This window comes from Ahaetulla prasina, chromosome 2, assembly GCF_028640845.1.
Source record: "Ahaetulla prasina isolate Xishuangbanna chromosome 2, ASM2864084v1, whole genome shotgun sequence".
In the NCBI taxonomy this organism is placed as follows: Eukaryota; Metazoa; Chordata; class Lepidosauria; order Squamata; family Colubridae; genus Ahaetulla; species Ahaetulla prasina.
In genome coordinates, this window is record NC_080540.1 from 157,887,583 (window position 1) to 157,915,279 (window position 27,697).

The window sequence follows — 27,697 nt, forward strand, 5'->3', positions numbered from 1 at the left end:
TTATTGTTCAGACCAGGCCCCCATTTTGGTAATAGTTTTTTTTTATTTATTTGCATTTATATCCCGCCCTTCTCCAAAGACTCAGGGCAGCTTACATTGTGTTAAGCAATAGTCTTCATCCATTTGTATATTATACAAAGTCAACTTTATTGCCCCCAACAATCTGGGTCCTCATTTTACCTACCTTATAAAGGATGGAAGGCTGAGTCAACCTTGGGCCTGGTGGGACTTGAACTTGCAGTAATTGCAAGCAGCTGTGTTAATAACAGACTGTCTTAGCAGTCTGAGCCACCAGAGGCCCCATTACCCCAGTTGGTAATGATAAAGAATGCAAATTGGACCAGGTGCAGAGGACAATTGATCAGACCTATTATTTGCAGTTAAAGCTGAGAGACCAGATTGTTTGGGTTCCTCTTTCAGAGTTGCTCCCAAGCAAATTTCGTAACTTTTCAAAATTACCAAAAATCCTTGTAAAACCCTTTACAGCTGCTAACCAACCTTGCTTCCCCCCCCCCACATTTGATTCTTTCATAGCATATATTCTAACATGTTTTTTTCCTTAAATACTGTCTCTAAAATCCAGTTCTAACGGGGGTCCCTTTCTACCTATTGTGTAACGGTATCTGGTACTCAAAAAGATAGAAGTGCTATCCAAATGATGGAGGATGCTATGTTCCTGCTTCCTGAGTCAATTGAAGTGGTTTGGGGGGAAAAAAGCCACCCACACATCTTGCATCAGTGAAGACATCCACGCAGTTAAGAGTAGACACAGTGTAAAGAAATCTGGTCAGCACTTGTTGCAAAATGCCCTCATTCAGAGAGACCCACTAGCCCAGGGCTCTCCAACCTTGGCAACTTTAAGCCTGGCGGACTTCAACTCCCAGAATTCCCCAGCCAGCAAAGCTGGGAGTTGAAGTCCTCCAGGCTTAAAGTTGCCAAGGTTGGAGACCCCTCCACTAGCGCCAACATCAATGCCCATGTCCCTATTCTTACCTTAAAATCCCACAAAAAGCTTGTTGACCTCCCTGATTTAACCCATTTAAATCTCAATCCCTTTCGATTTTACAGCAGTGGAGTGTTCAGCGGCCGAACTTTGCACATGCTCGGATTCGCGCCTGTTTCAACTGATTGAGCACTTTCCCGCGGACCATCCCTCGGCCCTCCCACCGGCGTCCCGAAACGCCTCGCCCCTTCCTCACCATCGCCGTAGCGGAGCCACCGGCCGTAAAGGGCGAAGGGGAAGAGGCGGCGGTAATAAAGGCGCAGCAAGTCAGGCAACGAACCGGGATCGAAGCTTGCCATGACCGCGGCAAAAAAAAGGAGAGCGCGGGAAAAATTAGGCACCACCCCTTTGCCGCTTTAGAGCCAATCCGAACAGCGGACCGCCTCGTCTGACGGGGACGTCTTGGTGCTTCTGGGAATTGTAGTTCCAGGGGAAAAAAAGTCGGGCAGAAGGCGCTTGCTGGTTCTAAAGCAGGAGTCTCCAACCTTGGCAACTTTCAGACTTTGCTGGCTGAGGAATTCTGGGAGTTGAAGTCCACAAGTCTGACAGTTGCCAAGATTGGAGATCCCTGTTCTAAAGTGGCCTCTGTCAATCTCCAGTGGTTTCCTCAGGTCGTGAAGTGTGGGTTTTCTCTGAGAGTTTGTCTATTCATTTAGATTCTGACTTTCTACTTCAGTGAATACTTAGGACCAGTGGATTATTCGAGGATTTAAAAACATGTAACCAGAAGGAATAGGGACACAGTGGCTATAGGGACCTAGTGGGTGGCTTAGTGGGTAAGACCCTGAGCTTGTCGATCGAAAGGTCGCCTCTGTTCAGCGGTTCGAATCCCTAATGCCGCGTAACGGAGTGAGCTCCCATTACTTGTCCCAGCTTCTGCCAACCTAGCAGTTCAAAAGCACGTACAAAATGCAAGTAGAAACATAGGGACCAACTTTGGTGGGAAGGTAACAGCGTTCCGTGCGCCTTTGGCGTTGAGTCATACCGGCCACATGACCACGGAGACATCTTTGGACAGCGCTGGCTCTTCGGCTTTGAAATGGAGATGAGCACCGCCCCCTAGAGTTGGGAATGACTAGCACGTATGTGCGAGGGGGAACCTTTACCTTTATCTTTAACCAGAAGGAAGAACACTGGCAGACTAGCCAAACTTTCTTTCCGTCTGTGAAGGAGCCTTTGCAATGGAAGTAATTTGCTGCATCCTTCAGACCAGTGTTTCTCAATCTTTAGCAAATTTAAGATGACAGTATTTGTTAAAGTTTGATGATAGGTGGATTTTTGCATCCATCCATCGTATTTCTTGAGTTATTCTAATACAGAGAAAAATCCCCGGAGTTTTTAAAAACGATTTTTGCAGTATCCTATGGCATTATTTTGCACCTAATCTCAGCACAAACATGCTCTGATAACAGCATTTTTTGTCTGCTTTGTCGCTATGACATGGTTTTAATTTCATTCCCAGCCCATGAGTGATGTCGGCTGAAGTCATATATACCTGAATATTTTGAATTAAGGACAATTGTTTTTGTACATGGTAACTGCATCGAGACCAGAGGTAGGTTTCAGCAGGTTTTGACCAGTTCTGGAGAACCAATAGCGGAAATTTTGAGTAGTTCAGAGAACCAATAGTAAAAATTCTGACTGGCCCTGCCCCCATCTATTCTCTTCCTCCTGAGTCCCAGCTGATTGGGAGGAAATGGAGATTTTGCAGTGACCTTCCCCTGGATTGGGGAGGGAATGGAGATTTTACAGTATCCTTCCCCTGAAGTGTGGTGGGAATGGAGATTTTACAGTATCTTTCCCCTGCCACGCCCAAGCCACGCCCACCAAGCCATGCCACGCCCACAAGCCACACCCACAGAACCAGTAGTAAAAAAATTTGAAACCCACTACTGATCGAGACTATTTCATTCATTCATTCATTCTGGTGCCAACATAGCTTCCTCCTCCTATTTTTCCCCATGATAATAACCTCTCAGTTGGACTGAGAGAAGGTGATTGATCCAAAGTCACCTAGCTGTCTTTTGCAGCTAAGATGGGTCTAGAACTCATGGTCTTCAGCTTTCTAGTCTTGCACTTTAACCACTAGGCCGAGCTGCAGACTAGCAAAGTGGCAAACATGCAGAAAGATGGGAAGACTCTGAAACACCCACTATGGAGGAATAGTTGGTGAAGATGACATAATTTGTAGAGAGGACAAAATTGATTGGTGTGATTTAGGGAAAATTTAGTTAGTGATTGAAGTCCACTTTATGGAGTTTTTGCTGAAAACAGAAAAAGTGAACTTGAAATTTATGGGTCTGATGATTAGAAAGGTAGAATATGAAAGAAGGGAATCATGATTTAACCTTAGAGAATGAAATATGACTGTATACTATATAATGCTGTAAAGAAGATTAGAAGCCACTCCTTTCATGTCTTTTTTCATTGTTTTCTATTAATCACTTTTTCTTTACTTTCTTTTTTTTAATCTGTATTGTTTTTACTTTGTAAAAAAACCTGCAATAAAAATCAACTTTAAAAATGTTAGCTATTTTTACAATATGTGGATTAGACTACTGTAACGTTGGGATGATTTTAATTTTAGTATTGAATATTGATTGTGTTGGTCAATGAGCAAAATAAATGACGATGACAATTGAATGCCAGACACCTGTTAAGGTAATATTTTCTCTTCTATTCTAACACCATCGAAATGAAGCTTCAAGGTATGTAAAATTTGCTGAGCATTGCCCCCTATTGCCTTGGAGAGAAGTGGAGGGACTGCCGTGACTTCAAACAAAAGCAGGATTGGGATCAGCAATGGGATCAGCAAATCCTATGCAGTTATGTTGTTTTGCCAGCTCAAGGATGACTTAGCAATTAGGAAAGGTTCAAAGTCTGGTGAAAGCTTATTTGAGGCTCTCTGCCAAAACTGGAGTTTCAGAGCTACATGGAAGCCTCGGGGAAAACCAAATTGGCAAGTTTCTATCCACCTTGAAATGATATATGGGATTATGAAACTGGAAAGAATGAGTTGTGAAATTGACTATTGATGTACTTAAGTAAGCTTAACTGCTTAACAACCAGTATGTGCACCTTTTTAACGAACGAGTACAAACTAATTATAAAAAGGATGACTTGTGTATCTTTGCTAAGGGTACAAATTCCAAACTGTAAATCGTCGCTTTCTGCTCTGCAAGCACTCAAGACACCCCCCCACCCCCCAAAAAAAATTTCAATACCAAGACAATATAAAAAGTTTTTAAAATAGATTAAACGTATCAATAAAACAAATAATGAACTCACTTAATGGTGAAAAGTCTATGACAGAGATGCCTGTTTACAGTGTAGGAATTTAGCACCCACCCCCCTCCTAGAAGAATGAAATATTTTAGAAAATATTTAAAAGGCAGAATATATTTCCCTGGATGAGAAATGGAGAAACATGTTTTTAAAGACAAAGCAGCTCCCTGCAACTTCCTGCCACCCCCCACCTTTGTCAATGGGCCATTAAAGCCTCAACCAAGCTCACTCATTTCCCCCCACCTTTGTCAATGGGTCAGAGGTAGAAACTCAATCCCCCCACCTTTGTTAATGGACCATCATTTGCAACACAATAGAACAGAAACTCACCACATGGCACCTGGGAAGATTACATCAGCCAGCAAGGCTAGCTAAGACCCCCCACCCCCTGGGAGTCTGACAGCCAATCAGGATACTCTTCCTGTGCCCCAGAAAGTTCAAAGCTCAGAAAAAGCATAAAACCAGGGAGCACACAGGATCTCAGCCCTTTTCTGTTCAGGATCTCAAGCCATGTGATCCTGACCACCATTAAACCATCTTTCCAAGCAGCCTCCATGTTTCCAGTGTCTTTGTCCCCACTTGGAACTGAACCCAGCTGGATATTTCTTCCAACAACAGCACTCCTAATTTTTGAGAAAGTGCTGGCCAAACTCTTCTCGAGGAAAGACATTCCATGGCTTGGGAACAACTTCGGATAAACTCTTTCCCACATGCCAGAGTGGCAAACCTCTGACAGTGCAGAGGCCTGTTTCTGCTGAGCTAAACAGCCAGGTTGATATCAGGACAGCCAGCCCTTTAGGTAGTCAGACCCCAAACAATTTAAGGCTTTAAAACTGAATACAACACATTTAATTGTGCCCCCTAAGCAACAGGCAACCAGTGCAGAGTGTTCATGACAGAAATCTCACACTTTCAGTGGTTAGAAACCTGGAAGCTTCATTTTGCATCAACTGCAACCTCTAGACCCGTGAGGGCGAACCTATGGTGGCACGCGTAGCCATATTGGTGGGCACGCGAGCTCAGCGGCGCGCATGCGTGTTCCGGCAAGCTGATTTTTGGCCCTTCTGGGCCCACTGGAAGTAGGAAAACAAGCTGTTTCCTGCCTCCGGAGGGCCTCCGGGAGGGGTGGGGAAGGCCGTTTTCACCCTCCCCAGCCTCCTGGAAAGCCTCTAGAGCCTGGGGAAGGCGAAAAACAGGCCTTTCGGGCCTCCTGTGCCATCGTATGCCAGGAGCGGGGAGGCAGGGTGGGTCGAGTGTGCATGCGTGGGGGCGGGGCGCATAGAATTACAGGTGTGGGCATGCGTGCATGCGAACCCCCCCTCTCCTGGCACGTGATGGCAAAAAAGGTTAGCCATCACTGCTCTAGACTATTTCCGTGGTGTGGCTCAGGCTGTAAGAAGCCTGTTATTAAAACACAGCTGCCTGCAATTACTGCAGGTTCAAGTCCCACCAGGTCCAAGGTTGACTCAGCCTTCCATCCTTTATAAGGTAGGTAAAATGAGGACCCAGATTGTTGGGGGGGCAATAAGTTGACTTTGTAAATATACAAATAGAATGAGACTATTGCCTTACACACTGTAAGCCGCCCTGAGTCTTCGGAGAAGGGCGGGATATAAATGTAAATAAAAAAAAATAAAAAATCAGGAATAACCCTGTGCAGTGCGCATAGTGGCGCGTTTCAGTTTAGCTGTGACCTGTACATTATGGAGATGGATAATAGTGAGATCTACACGTCTAAAGTTCATCCTGACTTATAACCGTAACGGAGCCCGCTCAGTGCAGACATAGGTTGTGACAGTTGTAAAGTGGGTTACCTATGTGACTGACTGATCCAATTTTATGACCTTTTTTTGTGGTAGTCATTAAGCCACCGTGGCAATCGTTAAGTGGACCAATTGTTTGCTAAGGGCCGGTTTTACCAAAAACCACAAGTAAATGCTGTTTTTTGGCAAAATAGCATAAAATACACTTATGCGATTGCAGGACCCTACAAATAGTTGTAAATGTGGACCAGTGGATGAGTGCCTGATGTGGTCATGTGACCACAAGGGGGGCAGCTGTTGGAACTTTAAAACTGGAATGAAACTAATCCCAGGGAGGTCCATTATAACTTCAAACAGCTGCTAAACAATCAATTGCAAATTGAGGACTACTTGTACAAAAGTACCAAATTTCTTGACATGGAACAGTAGTTTATTTGCAGCAGGAGAGCAGTGAAAATCCACCTCTAGTGTGTCTCTGGAAATTCTCAGTCATCAAAGTCATAGTTGTCTCAAGAGTACCTTTCACCTCTAGTAATATTTCAATTTTATTCCAAGTAAAATTGCATAGACAGAATTGGCCACACTGCTGAGGAGATTATTTGCTAAAGGGAAGGTGCAATGAACTACAGAGCAGCTATAGCAAACATCATTTCATTAACCATTAATTTGTGAATTGGATGTTCCATACCAGTTCCCCATGGGAACACGTTGCTGCCCATTGACATCTGAAGGACAACAGATCGAATAAAAAAGACCAGGAAAATTGGTTCAAAAACAAAACGAAACGGGAAAGCAAAGACTTTAAATTTTGACTTGTTTTAATACATAGCAAGCATGTGGCTCTACCTGGCATTGGCAGTTTTCCTGTACTTTGTGATACGGTCCTATCGGGAAAGACAGCAGGTAGACAACCTGAGAGAGAAATACGTATTCATCACTGGCTGTGATTCTGGTTTTGGAAACCAGCTGGCCAGGCAACTGGACGCCCGGGGTCTGCGGGTGTTGGCTGCTTGTCTCACCCAGAAGGGAGCACAGGAACTGGAGAGACTCACATCGGATCGTTTGAAAACCACCCTGCTGGATGTCACCAGTACTGAGAGCATTGAGGCAGCTACTCTATGGGTAAAAGAATGTGTGGGGAACAAAGGTACAGTAAACAGGTTTCTCAATAATCTGGAATAGATTATAAATTGATTAGGAAAGTCTTTTTATGAGATTAAATATCTCAGAAGGCTTATAATTAGGAAGATTTTTTTTTATGATATATATTTAATCCTAGATCATGGGATTATGTAGTGCTGATTAAAACATTATTTATGTTTAGGCTCTTAATTTAATTTTATTCAAGGAAATTTCCCCTTAGGCTAAGAAACACACAGAGAAGATTTTTGAGGACTCCCAGGTAAACTAAAGATACTGACATGAAGAGGAAAAATAAATTTGTTTTTATATTGACTGATTCCCCCACCCCACCCCAAAACTCTGGTCAGCCTGGGCCAGATTTTCAGTCTCTTTCTTGTATAAAGTTTTACATACTTGCTGTCTTTTCTTTGCAGGACTCTGGGGCTTGGTAAACAATGCTGGAATTGTGCACCCTATCTCCCCCAATGAATGGCTGACCAAAGAGGACTATATGAAAGTGCTGAATGTTAATCTAATTGGGATGATTGATGTGACACTGCATATGTTGCCCTTGGTGAAGAAGGCCAGGGGAAGAGTGGTTAACATGTCCAGCATCATGGGTCGACTGAGTACCATGGGAGGTGGCTACTGTCTCTCAAAGTATGGAGTGGAGGCTTTCTCTGACAGTCTCAGGTAACCTCATGCCACTTTAAATAGCAGATTTTATTTATTTTATTTTTTTTTATTTTTTTTTGTCACAACAATATATATAAGCATAAGCATGAAAGTAGCTATATAATATCTAAGCATATATATAAGCATAAGTATGTAATAACTATATTAATTGGATATAATGAAAGGAAACAATAGGACAGGAACGGTAGGCACGCTTGCGCTCTTATGCATGCCCCTTACAGACCTCTTAGGAATGGGGTGAGGTCAATAGTAGACAGTTTTTGGTTAAAGCTTTGGGGATTTTCGGAAGAGACCACAGAGTCAGGTAGTGAGTTCCAAGCATTAACAACTCTGTTACTGAAGTCATATTTTCTGCAATCAAGATTGAAGCGGTTAACATTAAGTTTAAATCTATTGTTTGCTCTTGTATTGTTGTGATTGAAGCTGAAGTAGTCTTCAACAGGAAGGACATTGCAATACATGATTCTATGAGTTAAACACAGGCCCTGTCGAAGGCGGCGGAGTTCTCAGTTTTCTAAACCCAAGATTTCAAGTCCGGTGGCATAAGATATTTTGTTGTATTCAGAGGAGTGGAGAACTCTTCTTGTAAAATATTTCTGGACATGTTCAATTGTATTGATGTCTGAAATATGGTATGGGTTCCAGACAGGCGAGCTGTATTCAAGAATTGGTCTAGCAAATGTTTTATAAGCTCTGGTTAGTAGATTTATTTATTACCTCCTCCTCCTCCTCCTCCTCCTCCTCCTCCTCCTCCTCCTCCTCCTCCTCCTCCTTCTTCTTCTTCTTCTTTATCTGATTTGAGCAGATGTTTGAGGAGTAAATGTTTCCACGTTCCTGTCCCAGATAGATGATGATGAGGAAAGTGGAACTCACTCAAGGGATTTGCTAGGTGTGTCTATTATATCTGGTCTAATCTAAGAAAATGGGCCAAGCTTTTAGTTGGTTAAACCAGTGGTAGTCAACCTGGTCCCTACCGCCCACTAGTGGGCATTCCAGCTTTCATGGTGGGCGGTAGGGGTTTTGTCCGATACTGAAGCACTTTCCTTTTTTTAAATTTAATTGACTTTTAAAAAAAATTTCATAGCATTATTTAAAAACATTTTCATTAGGTTTTCATAAAATTCCCCGTGACAATTTCAATTTCTGAAAATATACTATTTGTATCGCCCGCACATAAGTTTAGTTCACATTACATAAGTGAAACTAAATGGCGCTATAGTGCGACCGCAAACAAAAGAGCCTTGTCCCAGAATAGCTTGCGCATCTCTCCCCACACCAGCCAGCTGTAACAGACAAGCAGAGCTGGTAGCCAGCGCCCCCCCCTCAAAACCCAATCCATGATGCACAAAAGGCATGCGCAGACGATGATACACGGCGCATTACTGTGGAACCGGTGGGCGGTTAATTTTTTTTACTACTAACAAAGATACAAAAGTGGGCGGTAGGTATAAAAAGGTTGACTACCCCTGGGTTAAACTGTTGAGGAAAATAGTGTATTTTCTGAAAATCAACCTGGTTTGAAAAGTTTAGCTATACAGTTAATATATTTATTTCCTCATCTTTTGAATATATAACGTGCCTTTCCTTCAGGAACTTAAACTGGCATATATACATAGCACCCAGATATCATTGCCATAATAACTCTGCAACATAGGCAAGGCTGAGAAAGGTATAGTAGGTGGCTTTAGTTCAGTACATGCTTGCCAAAATAGAAGAATCTCTGCCATGAAATCCAATGCAGAGAGCAATAATTTATTAGTATTCATTAATAATCAAGTGAAACAAAAGATGGGAATTGTTTAAATGGCAAAGAGAACATTTCCATGGTAGGAAATGTCTCACCAGATTGAAAATGGTCAGATTGCTTGAAACGTCTCATGCTCTGCTAGAGGAAGTAGCAGCACTCTCAGGTAGTGATTCTGAACCGATAATTTCTTTCTAGGCGTGAGATCCACTCATTTGGGGTGACAGTAGCCATAATTGAGCCAGGCTATTTCCGCACATCCATGACTGATATCCAAAAAACTCTTGAGCTTCTGGAGCAGCAATGGATCAAAGTCCCAGAGGAAATCAAAGAGAGCTATGGCCGGCCCTACTTCGACGCATGTGAGTCTTTACGTGGCTTGCAGGCTAATTGGGGAAACCTTACCAGGAGTCAGAAGTTGGGAGGGACTGCTGCTCAGCATCAGTGGCATCCATCATATTTTATTTATTTGTCACAACAGTATATGTAAGCATAAGCATGAAATAACTATACGGTATATAAGCATATATATAAGCATATGTATAAAAAAACCCTATATGAATTGGATACAATCAAAGGGGACATTGGGACAGGAATGGTATGGGTGATTGAAGGCCACCCTTTTGTCACATGCATTGAAGTCCATTTTTTGGACCTCTTGGTTGGGTGTCAGTGCTCAGCTGTATCAACACCTCTGATCTAAGGTTGTCCTTTTTTTTACCTCTGGTTATGAAAAGAACTGTCTTGCTCACAGCATGGAAAGCAATTGGCACTTAGGTTCCTGATATAGGTGTGCATGTGAGGGAAGAAGCACCAATGAGGACAGTAGCGGGTTGCCCCTGGTTCGGACCAGTTCTATAGAGCCAGTAGTAAAGCTGGCGGGAGGCTCCACCCACTGACCCAAATGTCATCAAAACTCTTCCGTGCATGCGCGGAAGAGCGCATGGGCACAATGCGAACCGGTAGTAAAGGTAAGTAGAACCCACCCCTGAATCAGGGGCCATGTTCACTCAGTTCTGGACAGAAGCCCCAGACATCATAGTGGCCAAAGTGGATGAATGAGTTGAAATCTGGAGGGGATTTTTTTAAACAGTCTTAATTTCCAGATGCTTTATAAAGTCACAGGGTGAGGAAAATTATTCTGGGCTATTTGAGGAAATAATGCGGCCTGGGAGAGTCAGCCAAGAATGACTTTGAATTTTTTGGTGTCCTAACCCTTGATGTCAAGGCATCAGTTGGACCATTCATGGGCTGAAAGTCCTCTTCTAAAACCCAATTCTGCTTTTCCATGCTGAGCTGTGATAACAGAGCTCATAGAGCTTACCTGTGCTTTGTTTTTTTGTAATAACTCTGGGGAGAGACTGACTTTTCCCATCTTAGAATCTTCTGAAAGTCAGAGAAAGCTGTCCTTAAATTTAAAAGCTATCACAGTCTCATTCATGTAGTAATGAGGAAGCTCTTTTATTTATTTATATTCTCTCTGGTATTTTGACCCCACATCTCCATACTGACTTCCTTTCTTTCCCTCCCACCTCCCCCTCCCTGTCCCTTTCTCTCTCAAAACAGTTTACGAGGGTTTCAAATACAATCTTGCAACTCGTTGCTGCACAGACCTCTACATGGTTACCGACTGTATGGAGCATGCTTTGATATCCAAATACCCTCGTACACGCTATTCCGCTGGATGGGATTCCCGGTGGATCTTCATTCCTCTCTCTTACTTGCCCACTTCCATCACCGATTTTGTACTGACTCGAGCTTGGCCTAAACCCGCTCAAGCTCTGTAAAAGGAATAGGGTGGAAAAGTTGGGAGGAAGGAAGTTTATGAATAGAAGTTCCAGCTGCCACCTTTGGCCAATCCATGCAGTTAAAAGTATTCCGGTGCAGTCTTTGACTGTAAGGGTGCTTCCAGACCAAGCTCTTCCAATCCAGCCATACTGAGGCCTGTCATATCAGCAGACTTCCTATTGACCGATCATTCACAAGGCCCCTTGTGTTCACCATTTGCAGATCTCCAATGCTTTAGGGATATGGGATCCGTAGCTGTGTGTGTGTCTGGCCTGGAGCTTGCTGAGAAAATATTCAGCCAATTGTAGTTCTCACTTCCTTCATCCAAGCTAGCCAAGGACAGAGAATGCTAGCTAATCATTGTTTGAAGTTTCTCTTCTAAACCTATTCAGTCACTGATATTCTGCCTCTGAACTTCCAATGCTCCATGGGTTAATGCATCTCCTTTTATCCTTTCTTCGCAAAAATAGCAAATAACTGACTAGCATCTTCCCTTACACACACATGCTGCCCATGGATTTCTATATGTGTTATTTGCGTATGTTTACATTCTGGTAGCCCGATACGAGGATGGCTGCAAGAGAAGATCGTTGTTAAAAAAAGAATTAAAAAATACACTGAAAAGCCTCAAAATGCTTCAGTTTATAATTGTGAAAGTAGAACAAACCACATAAAGGCAGATTTTTCTCAAACCTGGTGACAGTAGTCTAAATACATCGTATACAGGTAGTCTTCCACTTGTGTCTGCAATTGACCCCAATATTTCTGTTCCTAAGTGAGACAGTTGTTAAGTGAATTCTGCCCCATTTTATGACCTTTCTTGCCACAGCTGTTAAGTGAATCACGGCAGTTGTTAAATTAATGACATGTGAAGAAGAGAAATTTGGCTGAGGCTTTATTTATTTATTTATTTTATTTATTTATTTTGTCACAATAATATATGTAACTATCATACAGAAAGGTTATATAGTATATAAAGGTATAAACATACATATATATATATATATATGTATATGTATGTATGTATATAGGAAGAAGAAAAGAAAAACAATAGGACAGCAATGGTAGGCACGTTTGTGCACTTATGCACGCCCTTATGGTCCTCTTAGGAATGGGGTGAGGTCAATAGTAGAAAGTTTTTGGTTAAAGCTTTTAGGATTATGAGAAGAGACCACAGAGTCAGGTAAAGTATTCCAAGCACTGATGATTTTGTTACAGAAGTCATATTTTCTGCAATCTAGATTAAAGCGGTTGACATTAAGTTTAAATCTATTGGTTGCTCTTGTATTATTGCAATTAAAGCTGAAGTAGTCTTTGACAGGAAGGACATTACAATAGATGATTCTATGAGTTAAACTTAGGTCTTGTCGAAGGCGACGGAGTTCCAAGTTTTCCAAGCCCAGGATTTCAAGTCTAGTGGGATAAGGTATTTTGTTGTTTTCAGAGGAATGGAGAACTCTTCTTGTAAAATATTTCTGGACTCGTTCAATTGTATTGATGTCAGGTTGCTGCTTGGAATGACCAAATAGCAACCTTGGATCGGGACACACCTATGCGGACTCTCCACATACGTGGATCCCAGAGGGTCCACTCCACTCATTTTCGGAAAGACTACAGGAGATGAAGTAGCATAAAAAGTTTCTAAGGAGATTCTCAGTCACCCAGGTAACGGTCGTCTCAAAGGTGCTTTTTTCAAGAGGCAACTGGACTTTCTGGTTTTTCTTCGAAGCAGTTTCACTTCTCATCCAAGAAACTTCTTCAGCTCTGACTGGGTGGTGGGGAATGGAAGGATTTATACTCCTAGCAGACAGCTGGTCAACTGCATTCTTTTAGCGAGTCGTTAAGGCCACCTGAAAGTTTTTCTGTGTCATCAGGGTCACCCAGAGCACCACTGAAGGAAATCAAAGAGTGAGTCTGACCATGCACAAGTGGAGAACTTGCATTAAGGGCTACCTACTGGTAATAAGGGTGGCATGTTGGAATCTCCAGCTGAAGTGAGGGGAGGTGTGAAGAGGGGGCTGAGTTTAGAGCCCTTGCACAGCAAAAGGAGTGCAGGCCTTACCTCCCCCAGTCCCTGAAGTCTTACCTGACTGTTCCTAAGAGAATAAAATCAGTCTGGTGAGACTTTTGTAAGAAGGCCATGCAGCAATAAGAAAGTCCATTTCATTAACTATGGAATGGCCTTGGTTTCTTGCACCTGAGAGGTGATGAAACATATGTATTGCATCGACTGACAACCGCCTGGCCATCCTATTTCAGAAGATTTACCCCTTGTTAATAAGAAACCGTCATGGGAAGCTTTGTAGGCTGTTTTGAGGATTATGCAAAGCATCTGTCAGATATTGGCTCAGATCTTCTCAGTGTTAGCCTCAGGTTGTGGTGAGCATTTCCACGATCCTTTGATATTGTCCCAGAAAGAAGAGGAGGAGGAGGAGGAAGAGGAGGAGAAGGAAGAGAAGGAGAAGAAAAAGAAAAAAGGAAGAAGGAGAAGGAGGAGGAGGAGGAGGAGGAGGAGGAGGAAGAGGAGGAGAAATAAGGAAGGAAGGAAGGAAGGAAGGAAGGAAGGAAGGAAAAATGTTTTTGAGAAGTGGGCAGGGGCAGGGAGAAAAAAGGGGGACGCCCTTGTTGTGCTAAATCAAGAGCAGATTAAAAGTGGGGCGAGGGAGGTCAGCAGGAAAGCAGCCACAGCTCCAAAATGGGGTGTGTGTGTGTATGTATGTGTCGCCGCTCAACCCAGTTGCTTGCCTTCCAGAATCTGATCGATTGACGTTGTCACAGTGGCTGAACTTTGTTGAAAAGGAAGCCAGGAAGAAAAGAAGAAGAAGAAAAAAAAAAGGGGTGGGGAATCATTTTAAAGTAAGCCAGCAGCATGCTGAAACCCACCTTTCCAGCCAGAGACACGCACCAACACACACACACACGCACACCCTTCCGTGGCCAAACCCAAAGTTCATCCCAGCCAACCAACGAATGAAACATGATTAAACATTAACGTTTCATTTAAATCAGGGGCGGGTTTCAAAACCCATCGTTACCGGTTTGTTTGTGAGCGCGCGCATGGGCTCGATCTGGGGCTAACAGGTAGCAACCCACCACTGATTTAAACCCACAGAAAGGGTTTGCGCATTGATGCATGTTCCTTGCTGGAAAAGTAGGTAACAGATCCTGGTAATAAGAATAGTACATTCCAGCCACTCTCTTCATCTCCCACCCAGCGCTATCCAAAGGCAGCTGGCAAAGCCTCTCTGTCAACCCCTCCCCCACCTCGCCATCCAAACACTGCTGGCAAACGTGACATCGCAGCCCCCCCAGCCCTCCCTAACCACCGCTGCTTTCCAGTACCGCTGCTGCCATCGCCCCCTGTGCCTCTCTCTATCGGGCATGTGCCAGAAGCTAGAAGCCCCAGAGAGGCGTGTTTAATCATCCGCAGGGGAGAATTGGCCATGAAGATTTGGCTTGCGGTGCATCGGTCACAATTAGACACTTCTGAGAAGTTGTGGTGGCGGTATATCAGCGGTGGAGGACCAGCCGTGGTCTGGTGGGTGGGTCAGCCATGCTGGAAAATCCAGGGTGAAATGGGCAGGGTCATGTGGCCGTATTAAGGCCTCCATGGAGGTGACACATATCCGGGTCACGTAATGAGAATGACCTATTATTTACAGTTTTATAGACAGTGCCGTTCGAAATGCTCTTGAATCTGTAGAAGAGTTAAAATTCTATAAGCAACAGTAGAATAAAACAAAATGATAAAAAAATAATAAATTAATCTTCCTCAGATGAGGGCCAATAAAGATTTAGCTGGAGCAAGAAAAGTGTCTTTAATGATCTTACAAAATCCATGAGAGTTGGAGCTTCACAGACATCTGGAGGCACTGTATGGGGGCCAACACAAAAATGTTGTGTTATGGACTCCATCTGCAGTCAGTAACTCAACAAGGCCTGAAGGGAGAGAAGAAAAGAGAAAAACAAGCAAACTGAGCAAGAAGACAAACAAAGAACAAAGCTATCCAAAGAACATGGAGATGCAATCCAGTAAGTGGCCTAATTTAGATCAGATGAAATCAGAAGCTGGCCCAGCGTGAGGTACTGACCACCAGGCAAAAAGCAAAGCATAGGTATGCTTAAGTTGCTGGCCAAGCCACCTTCGGAATCCCAGATATAATTACTTTCAGAGGGCGCCAGGTGCTCCTTCCCTATTGGTTAACAATTCCTGCAGCATCCAGAGACCTACTATACCTTCCTCCGACCAACGTACTTCAACAACATCAGTAAAATAAACCCCTGTGGCTTTCCATCAACATCCACCTTTCTCTGTCACTATGTCAATCTTAATCCCCCCTTCAGTTGGAGTTTCTCCCTTTTGCCTGATGCAACCTCTGTTCCAGAATCCCCAAATCTTGCTCTGGATAGAGGAAATGTGTTGTGACCCAGGGCCAAGTAGGTAGTAGTAGACGCAATCAGTTCAAAAACAAACAGACTTTATTAGAACAGTCCAAACTAAATCAAAGCAAATTCTTCATAACACAATTCTTCAGTCTTATCACCAACCTTGGTCTAATTAGGCAAACTGCCAAAGGCTTTTCTTGGCAAAAGTTCAAAAGCAGAAGATGCTGACAAGAAATAAATGCAGCAAGACAAGGAGCGAGGCTATCAACGTTGTTTTCCAGCAAAGAGCCCAAACGCCATTGCCGGTCTTTTAAGCCTTATGGGAGGGGCCAATCTTGGCCCTACTCCCGGGTTGTCTTCTTTGCTTTAGCTGCTCTTGCTTTCTGGCAGGAGGAGAAACATTGTGAAATAACAATGGCAAACTCTAAATTTTTATCCTGCCAAGCACAAACATGCTTCCCTCAATTAGGGGCTTTTAATGTGATAGGGTTCTCTGATTTTCCTGCAATCAAAATGCAATTTCTCTCTTTTACAGAAATGCAAGGATATGGATATTTACCTGACCGTTAACATTAAAAGAAATAATTCTGATCATGATTATAACTAAAAGATTGGTGTGAAGGGCTGACATTTCTTGCTTTGTAATTTGTATAAATTATTAGCACCTTAAACAGTAGTATTAGTCTGTAATAGTCCCATAAATTATGTTGATAATACCATAATTTTAATTCAAATAAGAGTAACAAAAACACTGTAAATTTTCTGGGTAGGATAGCTTTGTTATAAAGTGTTGTTCTTCTCTCTTTTTTCCTATCTTCTAAGAAGGCAATACATTCTTCCTTTGATATTCAAACAAAAGTGCCTATTCTATGCCACACGCAAATCTTTCATAAAAGTATACAGTGGCATTATTATTCAAAACCTTTGCAGTATACTGTACTGGATCTTTAAATTCAGTAAAAGCAAGTTCTCTATGCTTTTTCTTTTCTCCCTGTCCAGAATCAGGACCTATAATTATTAGACTAAAATTAATTCCATGGAAACAGAAAGTTTACCATAATTTTGTCTGTTTTGGTTAGTTCGGTTCAGCATGAATTGGTACCCTATTTATTCTTGAAGACCTAAAGTCAAACAACAGGAGGGCAAGAGTTCCCACTGTTTCCTTAGGCCTGAAACAACAGTTGAAACATTTCAGGTATTGTTCTGACAAACCAGCTGTTTGAAGGGATGCTGCCAGAGTAGCAAATTCCTAGGAGAGCTTAAGGCCTTACTTCATATTTCACAGGGCTCCAATTATTTATTGATTAGGTTTTTATATCGCCTTTATTACTTTATTGTAGGCATATTAAGCACAGTGGCTCAGTCATTAAAGATGCTGAGCTTGTCAGCTGTAAAGCTGACAGCTCAGGTATGAGACCTGAGTGTCACATGACAGGATGACTTCCTGTTCCTGCTACAGCTCCTGCCCACCTGGTGGTTCAAAAGCATGAAAATGCGAATAGATAAATAGGTGGGAAAGTAACAGTGTTCCCTGCGCCTCAGCATATAGCCATACTGGCCACATGACCATGGAAGCAACTTTGGATAATGCTGGCTCCCTCACCTGAGCACTGCCCCATAGAGTTAGAGATGACTGAATAGGGGAAATTTTTCCCTTTCCCTTTATTACTTTATAAGTCACTCAAAGCAGTGAACATAAACAATATAGGTAGTCCTCAACTTAAATAGTTCATTTAGTAACTGTTCACAATTACAACAGCACTGAAAAAAGTGGCTTATGATCATTTTGCACACTTACGCTCATTGTAGCATCCCCATTGTAACGAGATCAAAATTCGTTAATTGACTCGTATTTAGGATGGTTGCAGTGTCCCAGAGTCACATGATCACACCTGTGAAACAAGCAAAGTCAATAGGGAAGCCAGATTCACGTCTTAACTAATTTAACAACTGCAGTGATTCACTTAACAAGCGTCTCACTTAGCAACAGACGTTTTGGGCTCAAATAACTCAAAGACTACCTATACTTATTCCTCCTACTTCCCCTCAACGGCAACCTTGTAAGTGGGTTGAGGTGAGAGAAAGTACTGGCTCAAAGTCACCCAACCAGGTTTTGTGCCTAAGGCAGGACTAGAACACACAGGATCTGGTGTCCAGGCCAACACTGTCAACCCTACGACATACCTGTGTCTCCATCCCTATGGAATGCATACTTCCTAAATGTCTAAAAGCAGAACTTTTCTTTTCAGAGAAGGTTGACAAATATCTGAATAAAACGGTGTAGATCAAACCACCCTCTTGCTGACTTTTTTTTTTTGCCATTAAGAAATTTTATTTGGGAGTTGGGGTTCCACTGAAGACTATTCCAAGACAGAATTATGAAGATGCTCGTGAATCCCACTCCCCCCCGACTCTCACAGGACTTTGGGGGTTAGTAAACAACACAAGCATTTGTTATCTGGTTGGTCCGAACGAGTGGCTGAGGAAGGAGGACTTTGCCAAGGTGCTGGAGGTCAACTTGCTTGGGCCGATTGACGTGACACTCCAGATGCTGCCCCTGGTGAGGAGAGCCAGTGGGAGAGTGGTCAACTTGTCTAGTGTGTTGGGAAGACTCGCAATCCCCGGAGGCGGGTATTGCCTCTCCAAGTTTGCTGTGGAAGCCTTCTCAGACACTTTAGAATAGAATAGAATAGAATAGAATAGAATTTTATTGGCCAAGTGTGATTGGACACACAAGGAATTTGTCTTGGTGCAGATGCTCTCAGTGTACATAAAAGAAAAGATACCTTCATCAAGGTACGACATTTACAACACAATTGATTAAGGTAAAATGTAAACTTAGTAGCTATTTTTCTTGCTTAGCAGCAAATGTTTTTCCCCTCACTACACTTGAAGCAGCAAGGCACTTTGTCCTTCTGGGCTACAATTAGTGGGGACATGTTTCAGATAGAAATTTGGCCTGCAGGTTGCAGTCCTGAAGTTCTCAGAATATTCAAACAGTTGCAGATGCACAGGTAAGAATAAGATTTATGGTAGATAATAATAGAACATTGAACACACAAGAACAACCCTGTGAGGTAAGTTGGGAGAGGAGAGGGACAGATTCAAGTTCACTCAGCCTGCTTTCATGCCTATGGGAGGACTAGAACTGAGAGCCTCTCCATTTTTAGCTGGTTACCTTAACCACTATGCCTAACAGTAAATGTATAATGGCTAAAATGAATATATGTTTTGTGAAATTTGAAATGGAAGAAGAACAAGTGAAAACATGCATGATAAAATGGGCTAGGGACTTTGGACATAACTGATGCAAGAGTGGGAAAATATGTGGACTGAAATTCACATTGGGTTATACTTAATTTTGTTTTAAATAAAGTGATGCAATGTTGGTATATGACTCCAGAAAATTGTCTAAAAAATATCTAAAGGTTTTAAATCTATGATGGAAATGTTGGAAACACAAGGGTTATTTTATCAGGCTTCGTGGACTGGCAAAAAAGCCAGGAAATTTTGAGTTCAAATACACAAAGATACAAAGAATTATAGAGATCAATATTCATTGAAACTAGGACTGGATAGACAATTATAAAAGAGTTGTAGAAGATTGTTTTTATATATGATAACTGCTGCGATTTTTTACGTGTGCAAAAATGGAAAGACTCTGAAATACCCACAGTGGAACTCAAGGCAGAGTATATATTGCTTCAACCACCTATTTCTCCCACAAAAATAACCTTGGGTGTTAGGTTGACTCAGAGGAAGTAAGCAACCCAAGGATCATTTGTGGCTGTAAAAGCTCAGTCTCTGAGCTCCTAGTCCAAGACCTTAATCTCTCCACCCTTCCAGCTGTCTTTATGCAAAGGTAATCCTTTTATTACAGGCGAGAGCTTTTTCTTTTCGGAATCAGAACCAGCATCATTGAACTTGGGGGCTTTGCCACAGATCTAATCAATAACTCAAAACAGCACTTACAGAGTGTATCCAGCCGAATACCTCCACACATCAAAGAATCTTATGGACAACAATACCTGGATAACTTCCTGGTTGGCTCCGTTGGCAATGGAGGTGATCTTTCTGGTCACCAACCTCTGGATCATGTTGGACTGCTAAGACAGCGACAATCAGCTGTCCAGCAGTTCGGAAACCCCCCTCTTCGGGAGAAGAAGCGGTGGTGAGCAAAAAGAAGCAGAGGTAGAGCTTCCCTAGAGCTCCTGGAAGATACCAGGGGGCTCGAAGGGTTAAGCCCCCTCAGAACTTCAAAGTGCTCCAGATCTGAGGCTTTTTTCCTGCTCCGGCAGACCTAATTGCCGCGACCAACTTCCGGGACCAATTTTAACTTAAAGAAGATAATACCGGACTGAACAGAAACAGGAGAGCTCTAATTATAAAAGCAAGTAATCAATCAATTCCCTGTTATTTTTTTTTTTTTAAGTTTTGGATTTGACTTCAAAGTGAAAATGGCGATCGTTCTTTAATGAGCTACGCAGTTGAAAACGAAAGTGTTACAATTCTCTGTTTGCTGTTTATTGCTGAAGGCCAGCTGGAAATTTTTTTTAAACATTGTAATGAGAAGGGAGAAGAGATCGAGATATTGAGACTGATTTAAAAAAAAAAAAAAGACTTAAAAGGTTTATACGTAATATTAGCCGGGACCAATTTTAACTTAAAGAAGATAATACCGGACTGAACAGAAACAGGAGAGCTCTAATTATAAAAGCAAGTAATCAATCAATTCCCTGTTATTTTTTTTTTTTAAGTTTTGGATCTGACTTCAAAGTGAAAATGGCGATCGTTCTTTAATGAGCTACACAGTTGAAAACGAAAGTGTTACAAGTCTCACTGTCTGTTGTTTATTGCTGAGGCCAGCTGGAAATTTTTTAAACATTGTAATGAGAAGGAGAAGAGATACTGAGACTGGAAAAAAAAGACTTAAAAGGTTTATACGTAATATTAAGTTAAAGAGAAATTTTAAGAGATGGCAGCAAAACAATTAAAGTCAACTGTTACAAAACCCCAGGAACATTAACACCGGGAGTCTCTCCAGCACATACAGCAGATACAAAATCACTAAATTTGGAAGCACTTCAGGATAACCTGAAAGAATTTATGAAAGAATCTCTTAACGATGCTATGAATTGGCAAACTTCCCAGATAGAGGATAAGTTTAAATTAATTACAGAAGAAATGTCAGAGATGAAAAAACAGATGTTAGAAATTCAGACTGGAAATAAAGAAGTTAAAGAAGGTTTGGTGTCAGCAGTACAGGGTCTGGCATCAAATGTGATTTTATTGGAGCAGGAAGTAGAAGAAATAAAGCTAATTTAAAATTGGAAAATAAGATTGAGGCAGTTCAAAGTAAAATGGATAAAGTTGATGATGAAATTGTTTTGGTACAATATAGAGCAATGGAACTTGCTTTACGAATCCGTGGACTAAAGAATGTAAAATGAGAATTTGAAGCAAATTTTTCGGAGGCCTTTGCAGAGATTTTGGCAGTTCGGCCAGTAGATGTGGCATTTTATATTGATAAAATTTATCGTGTGAATTCCTGGATAGCAAGACAAAGAAATCTTCCCAGAGACATTGTTATTTATTTTACTACTAGAACAGTGAGAAATGAGATTTTACAAGCTTTTTAAAGGAGACAAGATTCAAGCAGCGGCCAAGATATTTTAATACTAAAGGAAATTCCCCCCAAAATGTTGAGAGGTAGGAAGGAGTTTGCTTTTTTGGTGAACGAACTTAAAAAACGTCAGATTGAGTATAGATGGGACATCCCAATTGGTATAATAGTTTACTATGAAGGGAAAGCACATCGTCTTAATACAGTCAGTAAAGCACAAGAGTTTTATGCTTATGTGCTTAAGGCTGAAGTCCACCATCTCCGGATGGTAGGAGAAAGGAAGGTGAAATTAAAGAAAAAGAAGTGATAGTAATGGAAGAAGACCGTTTACAAGCGTTGGATGTGTCTAAGATGGGATCAGAGATTCCAAAAGAGCCAAGGATGACAAGAGCAGCTGTCAAACGCAAGGAACAAGAAGAAAAGGCTCAACAGGCTCAATCTGCTATTACCAAGACGGAAACAGTGGGAGGAGCAAGGCCCAAAGAAAGATATGATTTGCGGCTGGTGCTTCAAAAGTTTCCGATTGCTGATAATGGCAATTAGACTTTTATCTTGGAATGTCAATGGATTAAACTCACCACAAAAGAGAAGAAAGATATTTCATTATTTGAAGCAATTTAAAATGACATTGTATGTTTACAAGAAACACATATTAGAACATTAGACCAGAAATATTTGATAAATTCGAAATTGGGAATACATTTTGTTGCATCTGCTACAGAAAAGAAGAATGGACTAGTTGTTTATATAAAGAGTAATTTATCTGCAACATTAATTGAAGCGGATAATCAAGGAAGATATATTGCTATTGAACTTTTATTGGAAGGAGAAAATACTTTTAATAGGAGTTTATGCACCAAATCAACAACAAGAAAAATTTTATAAGTTTTACATAAAAGAATAACATCTTGGGATTATAAAACTTATATATTAATGGGTGATTGGAATGGAGTGATGGATACCCAGAAAGATAAAAGAAGTCTTAGAAATATTTCCAATCGTGTAAAACTGCCAAAGGCATTCTTTGATTTGATGGAAGATTTAGAATTGAGAGATGTATGGCGAGAACGCAATGAAAAGAGAGAGATTTTACATTTTTTTCGGACAGACATCAATCTTTTCTAGGATTGATTTCATTTTAATTACTAATGATTTGTTTTCAGAGTGAAGAAGACAAAATTTGTTCTAGAACCTTGTCTGATCATAGCCGGTATGGATTGAGTTAGATCGGGAAAAAGAGGCCAGGAGGTCGTGGAGGATGAATGAGAACTTGTTTAAATATGAACAAAATGTAAATGAATGTAAAACTCTAATGAAGGAATTTTTTTCTTTGAACATGGATAAAGGGACACCTATAGAGATAGTTTGGGACACCAGTAAAGCTTATATGAGGGGAATTTTATTAGAGATGAATAATAAATATAGAAATAGACTGCACAAAAGGCGAAAAGAACTAGAAGAGGAAATTAAAAAGGAGGGAGCAGTTATTGGTAGGCAATCCAGGAGATAGTAAAACAAAAGAGTCAATAAATATATTAAGAGGTCAATTTAATATGTTAATGGCAGATCAGGTGGCAACTAATTTACAATATGTAAGACATAATTTGTTTAATAATTCTAATAAACCTGGAAGGTGGTTAGCATATTTATTAAGAAAGAAACAGAAACGACGTATAATTGATAAAATAGAATATAGAGGTAAGGAAGTATATCAGCAAAATTTGATTAAAAAAGCTTTTTTAGAATATTATACTAAGTTATATTCTAGAGATGTGATTAGTGATAAAGATATAGATAGATATTTACAGGACCACGGTATTTTAGAAATTACAGTAGATCAAAGCGAAGAGTTGAATCAATTAATTTCTTCAGAGGAAATAGTGTTTGCAATTAAGCAGCTTAAAGCGAATAAAGCACCAGGTACAGATGGCTTGACAACTACTTATTATAAAAATTTACAAAATGAGATGATTGTACCACTTAAGGAGTTATTTAACAGAATACAAAGGGGAGGAGAAGCTCCTCCTTCATGGAGGACAGCTTTTATTTCATTAATACCTAAAGAAGATCGAGATGGTGTTAAACCAGAGAATTATAGGCCAATATCGCTTTTAAATACTGATTATAAGATATTTGCTAAGATACTAGCGAATAGATTGATGCCACTGATGAATCAATTAATTCATAATGACCAATCAGGATTTATTAAGGGGAGACAGATGAGATATAATATGAGACAAATTGTAAATTTACTTGAATATTTGGAAGGAAACAGCCAGGTTTCAGCAGCATTCCTCTTTTTGGATGCGAAAAAGCTTTTGATAGATTGGATTGGCAGTTTTGTTTAAAGTAATAGAAGAAATGCAATTTGGGGATTATTTTATTCAAGCAATTAAGGCTATATATCAAAAGCAAACAGCTCAAATAATAGTAAATGGTGGATTAACAGAATCTTTCAAGATTGAGAAAGGGACTAGACAAGGATGTCCCTTGTCACCATTATTATTCATTCTAACTTTGGAAATATTATTGAGTAAGATACGTGGTTTAGATCGAATAAAAGGAATTAGAATTAAAAATCAAGATTATAAATTAAGAGCGTTTGCAGATGATTTGGTTGTTTCTTTATCTCAACCAATACATTCAGCTGTATATTTGATGGAGACAATTGATCAGTATAGTAAGGTATCTGGGTTTAAAGTGAATCAACAGAAGACAAAATGATAATTAAAAATATGAATACACATCAGAGGAAGAATTAGAAAGAATAACTGGATATGAAGTAGTTAAAAAGGTTAAATACTTAGGAGTATACATTACAGCATCGAATGTAAAATTATATAAAAACAATTATGAGGTATTGTGGGGAAAAGTAATTAAAGAAATGGAGAAATGGAAGAAGTTACAATTATCATTGTTGGGAAGAGTGGCAGATATAAAATGAATGTTTTGCCTAGATTTTTATTTTGTTTCAAATGATTCCAATTTTGAAGAAAGATGCAAATTTACAAGAATGGCAAAAGGATTAATAAATTTGTATGGAAGGGTAAAAAACCGAGGATAAAGTTAAAAATAATGCAAGACGTTAGGGAAAGAGGGGGTTTAAAAATGCCTAATTTGAAATTGTACTATGATGCAGTTGTTTTAACTTTAATTTCTGATTGGATTAATTTAACAGAGGAAAGGATTTTGAATATAGAAGGTTATGGTTTGTTATATGGATGGCACGCATATGTAATATATGACAAGAAAATTGATAAGACATTTAAGAATAATATGGTCAGAAGTGCGTTGTTGAGGATTTGGAAAAAATATCAATATAAGTTAGATGGAAAGATACCAATATGGACCATCCCCAGACATATGATAGAGAATATAATATATTACAAAAATGGAAGTTATCACTTACAAAGAGCTTTTGACTATGGAAAAGGGGAATTACAGTTGAAATCTAGGGAGAAATTGAGGATGAAGGAAGAGATTATACATGGTTCCAGTATGGACAATTGCAATCTAGATGGAAAATAGATCAGAAAATTGGTATAAGGCAAAGTGATGATAATCTGGTAAAACAAATAAAAGATCAAGGTCAACAGCATATAAAGAGATTATATAATGTATTGGTTGAAATTGATTCAGAAATGGAGTTGGTTAAAGATTGTATGGTAAAATGGGCACAAAATTTTCAACAACCTATAATGTTAGAAACATGGGAAAAAATTTGGGTGAGGAATGTTAAATTCACAAAATTTAAGAGAAAATTTTTATAAAATGTTTTATAGATGGCATTTAGATCCTAAAAAACTGTCATGTATGTATCCAAATGTGAAAGCAAAATGTTGGAGATGTGATTGTGAGGATGCTACCTATTATCATATATGGTGGACTTGCAAAAAAGTTAAAGCCTTTTGGATTAAAATATGGTGGATTATGCAGAACATTTTGAAAAAGATCAAGTTTGTTCCACAGTTCTTTTTATTAGGAATAATCTCAGATTGCACTGTTATAGAGACAAAACTGATTCTGAATTTAATAACTGCTGCAAGATTATTGATTGCACAATATTGGAAGAAAGAAGACTTACCTACAATTGGAGAATGGATTAGTAAAGTATCAAATTTAGCAGAAATGGCAGAATGGCAAAAATTTCTGCCTACTTTTCTTGTACACAAGAAAAATATATATTGGAATGGAGGAAGTGGATTGATTATATTCAAAATAAGTATCAGATTAAAAAATATCAATTAGTTTTTGAGTGAAGTTAGGAATTATTATGTATTAGTTTAAGAAAGAAGGGAATTGATAGTGTGATGGTGTGAAATGGAATATGTTTTATGTTATATTTTAGATTATGTTTGTTAGTTACAATACCCTGTATTCTGTTCTGGGAAGTCTCGGGGAAGGAGGCGGGAAGGGAAGACTATAAATTGATTGGTTGCCATTGTACAGGAATAATGGTAGAATTAAACAAGTTGGAATGGTGTAATGTCGGGACTGCTCGGCAAACACTCCCGAAGGAAAGGGTAAGGAAAGAGGAGTAAAGAAGGAAGAAAGTAGGTAGGTAGGTGGGTAGGGAGGAAAGAAGGAGGAGAAGAAAGGATAGGAGGAGGAGAAGAAGGAGATAGAGGGTTAGAAAGGATGGTAGTGAGAAGTGGGAAAGAGGAGGAAGTAGGAAAGCGAGGAGAAGGTGGTGGGGAAGTTTAAGAAGGATGAGAAGGGAAGAAAGGATTAAAGGGGGGAGTGGCAGTCGAGCAGTCCTGACTGAGTATAATTTGAGTATAGGACTGATTGTTGGTTAAGTGATTGTATTGTACACTGGTCAAATTGTGGGAAATATTATGGAAAAATAAAAAAAATTTTGCAAAGGGTTTTAATAATAATAATAATAATAATAATAATAATAATAATAATAATAATAATAATAATAATAATAATAATAATAATAATAATAATAATAATAATTTAATTTCTATACCGCCCTTCTCCCGAAGGACTCAGGGTGGTTGACAGCCAGATAAAATAACAATCAAATACAATACAATAAAACCAGAATTAAAAAGCTTATTCAATTTAGCCGATAATTTAAATATAAAATACATAACATCATAAAACCCCATTAAAAATCCTAATAAAACCCGTTTTATGCCAGCCCTGCGCGGAAGAATAAATTTTGTCTGTGTATGTGTTATCCAGAAGCAGCAGGAGCAGGAATCATAAAGGTAACCAAAGCCAACACAAGACATTTGGCTGCTTGAAGTAAATCAGTAACAGCTGACCTTCATCTCCTCATTGGGAGTGAAGATGCTAACTAGCCAAGTTATCTTCCCACAGCAGGTAGAAAATCCCATGTTTCTCCATCTTGGGATATTACAAATAAAATAACACAATAAATAACCACAGATTGGCTGACAACAACAACACTTTATTCATTTTGCTTAAAGTGACTTTGTCATGTCACCTCATAATAGGCCAAAGTTTTGAGTTGAGAGTCCCTACCAATCGCATAGCCATTCCATTTTTGAAGCATCTTATCTTCAGCTACTCCTTGGGATGACAACCAGAGAGGACCTTTCTGTTGCTCTTCATTGTACACACACGCTGACACCTTATCTCCCACTATACCTTTTTCCCAGAATAGAGAGTTCAAATCCTCATATTTTTTCTATATAAAATATAGCATAGAAGTTACTACAGAAAGATAATCTATGGACTGATTTTTGTTTCAAATTTCTTAGATCTCAAATTTATCCCCAGTCTGATGAAGACAAACAATATGGAGCTCTATTTGGTCACCAATTGCATAGAACATGCTTTGACATCTCACTATCCTCGTACCCGTTACTTGGCTGGCTGGGATGCAAAACTCCTTTACCTGCCTGCCTCTTATTTGCCAAGTGCAATAACAGATTACTTTGTAGGTATTTGTGTTTCAAAGCCAGCACAAGCCATGTAAATTCTATTGCAGAAAAAGTATTACCATTGTCCAAATGAACAAACAAATTAATTTCAGTCTTAGTGAAAACTGGTAAGACAATTTCATTGATGCAAGAGTAATGTATATTTTCAGCCACGTTGTTTAAGAACTAAAAAGTCTTCAATCTTTAAAATAAAGGATCAGAAAGATTTGCAAAAAGTTATTGTTTGTTTATTCCTCTTAAAATAAGAGATTAGGAAGTCGTCTACTATACCTACTATGCTTTCATTTGGATTTCTGGATGGAGTGGGTGTTGGAATAGATGCCCTAAATCAGGAGTCTCCAGCCTTGGCAACTTTAAGCCTGGCGGACT

General features: G+C 40.0%; 3 protein-coding genes across 3 annotated transcripts in view; 2 read left to right on the top strand and 1 right to left on the bottom strand.

Annotated features, from left to right (window-relative positions):
* PRIM1 (DNA primase subunit 1) overlaps positions 1-1,330 on the bottom strand; it is a 42,074-nt gene extending 40,744 nt beyond the window's left edge. The window contains exon 1 of the mRNA XM_058171784.1: positions 1,200-1,330. Within this exon, the coding sequence (XP_058027767.1) occupies positions 1,200-1,302 (103 nt within the window). The 5' untranslated portion in view covers positions 1,303-1,330. The remainder of the gene's footprint in view (positions 1-1,199) is intronic.
* A 5,499-nt stretch (positions 1,331-6,829) lies between these two features.
* HSD17B6 (hydroxysteroid 17-beta dehydrogenase 6) lies at positions 6,830-12,011 on the top strand. Its single transcript, XM_058173326.1, has 4 exons — positions 6,830-7,198; positions 7,608-7,866; positions 9,812-9,975; positions 11,180-12,011. Exons 1-4 carry the CDS (start codon positions 6,886-6,888, stop codon positions 11,398-11,400), a joined length of 957 nt encoding a protein of 318 aa, XP_058029309.1. The 5' UTR covers positions 6,830-6,885; the 3' UTR covers positions 11,401-12,011.
* Positions 12,012-15,858: 3,847 nt separating this feature from the next.
* Positions 15,859-27,363, top strand: LOC131193303 (retinol dehydrogenase 7-like; the record flags this gene model as incomplete). Its single annotated transcript, XM_058173327.1, has 5 exons — positions 15,859-15,902; positions 18,206-18,464; positions 19,666-19,830; positions 25,347-25,366; positions 27,165-27,363. Coding segments are annotated over 5 exons (687 nt in total), but the record flags the coding sequence as incomplete, so codon positions are not given.
* Between the last annotated feature and the right edge of the window lie 334 nt (positions 27,364-27,697).

Excerpts from the sequence above, each read along its gene's own strand:
- HSD17B6 (XM_058173326.1), top strand. The coding sequence starts at position 6,886 with ATGTGGCTCTACCTGGCATTGGCAGTTTTCCTGTACTTTGTGATACGG. Across the intron at positions 7,867-9,811 it reads GCTTTCTCTGACAGTCTCAG|GCGTGAGATCCACTCATTTG; the intron begins GTAACCTCATGC and ends ATTTCTTTCTAG. Across the intron at positions 9,976-11,179 it reads CCGGCCCTACTTCGACGCAT|TTTACGAGGGTTTCAAATAC; the intron begins GTGAGTCTTTAC and ends CTCTCAAAACAG.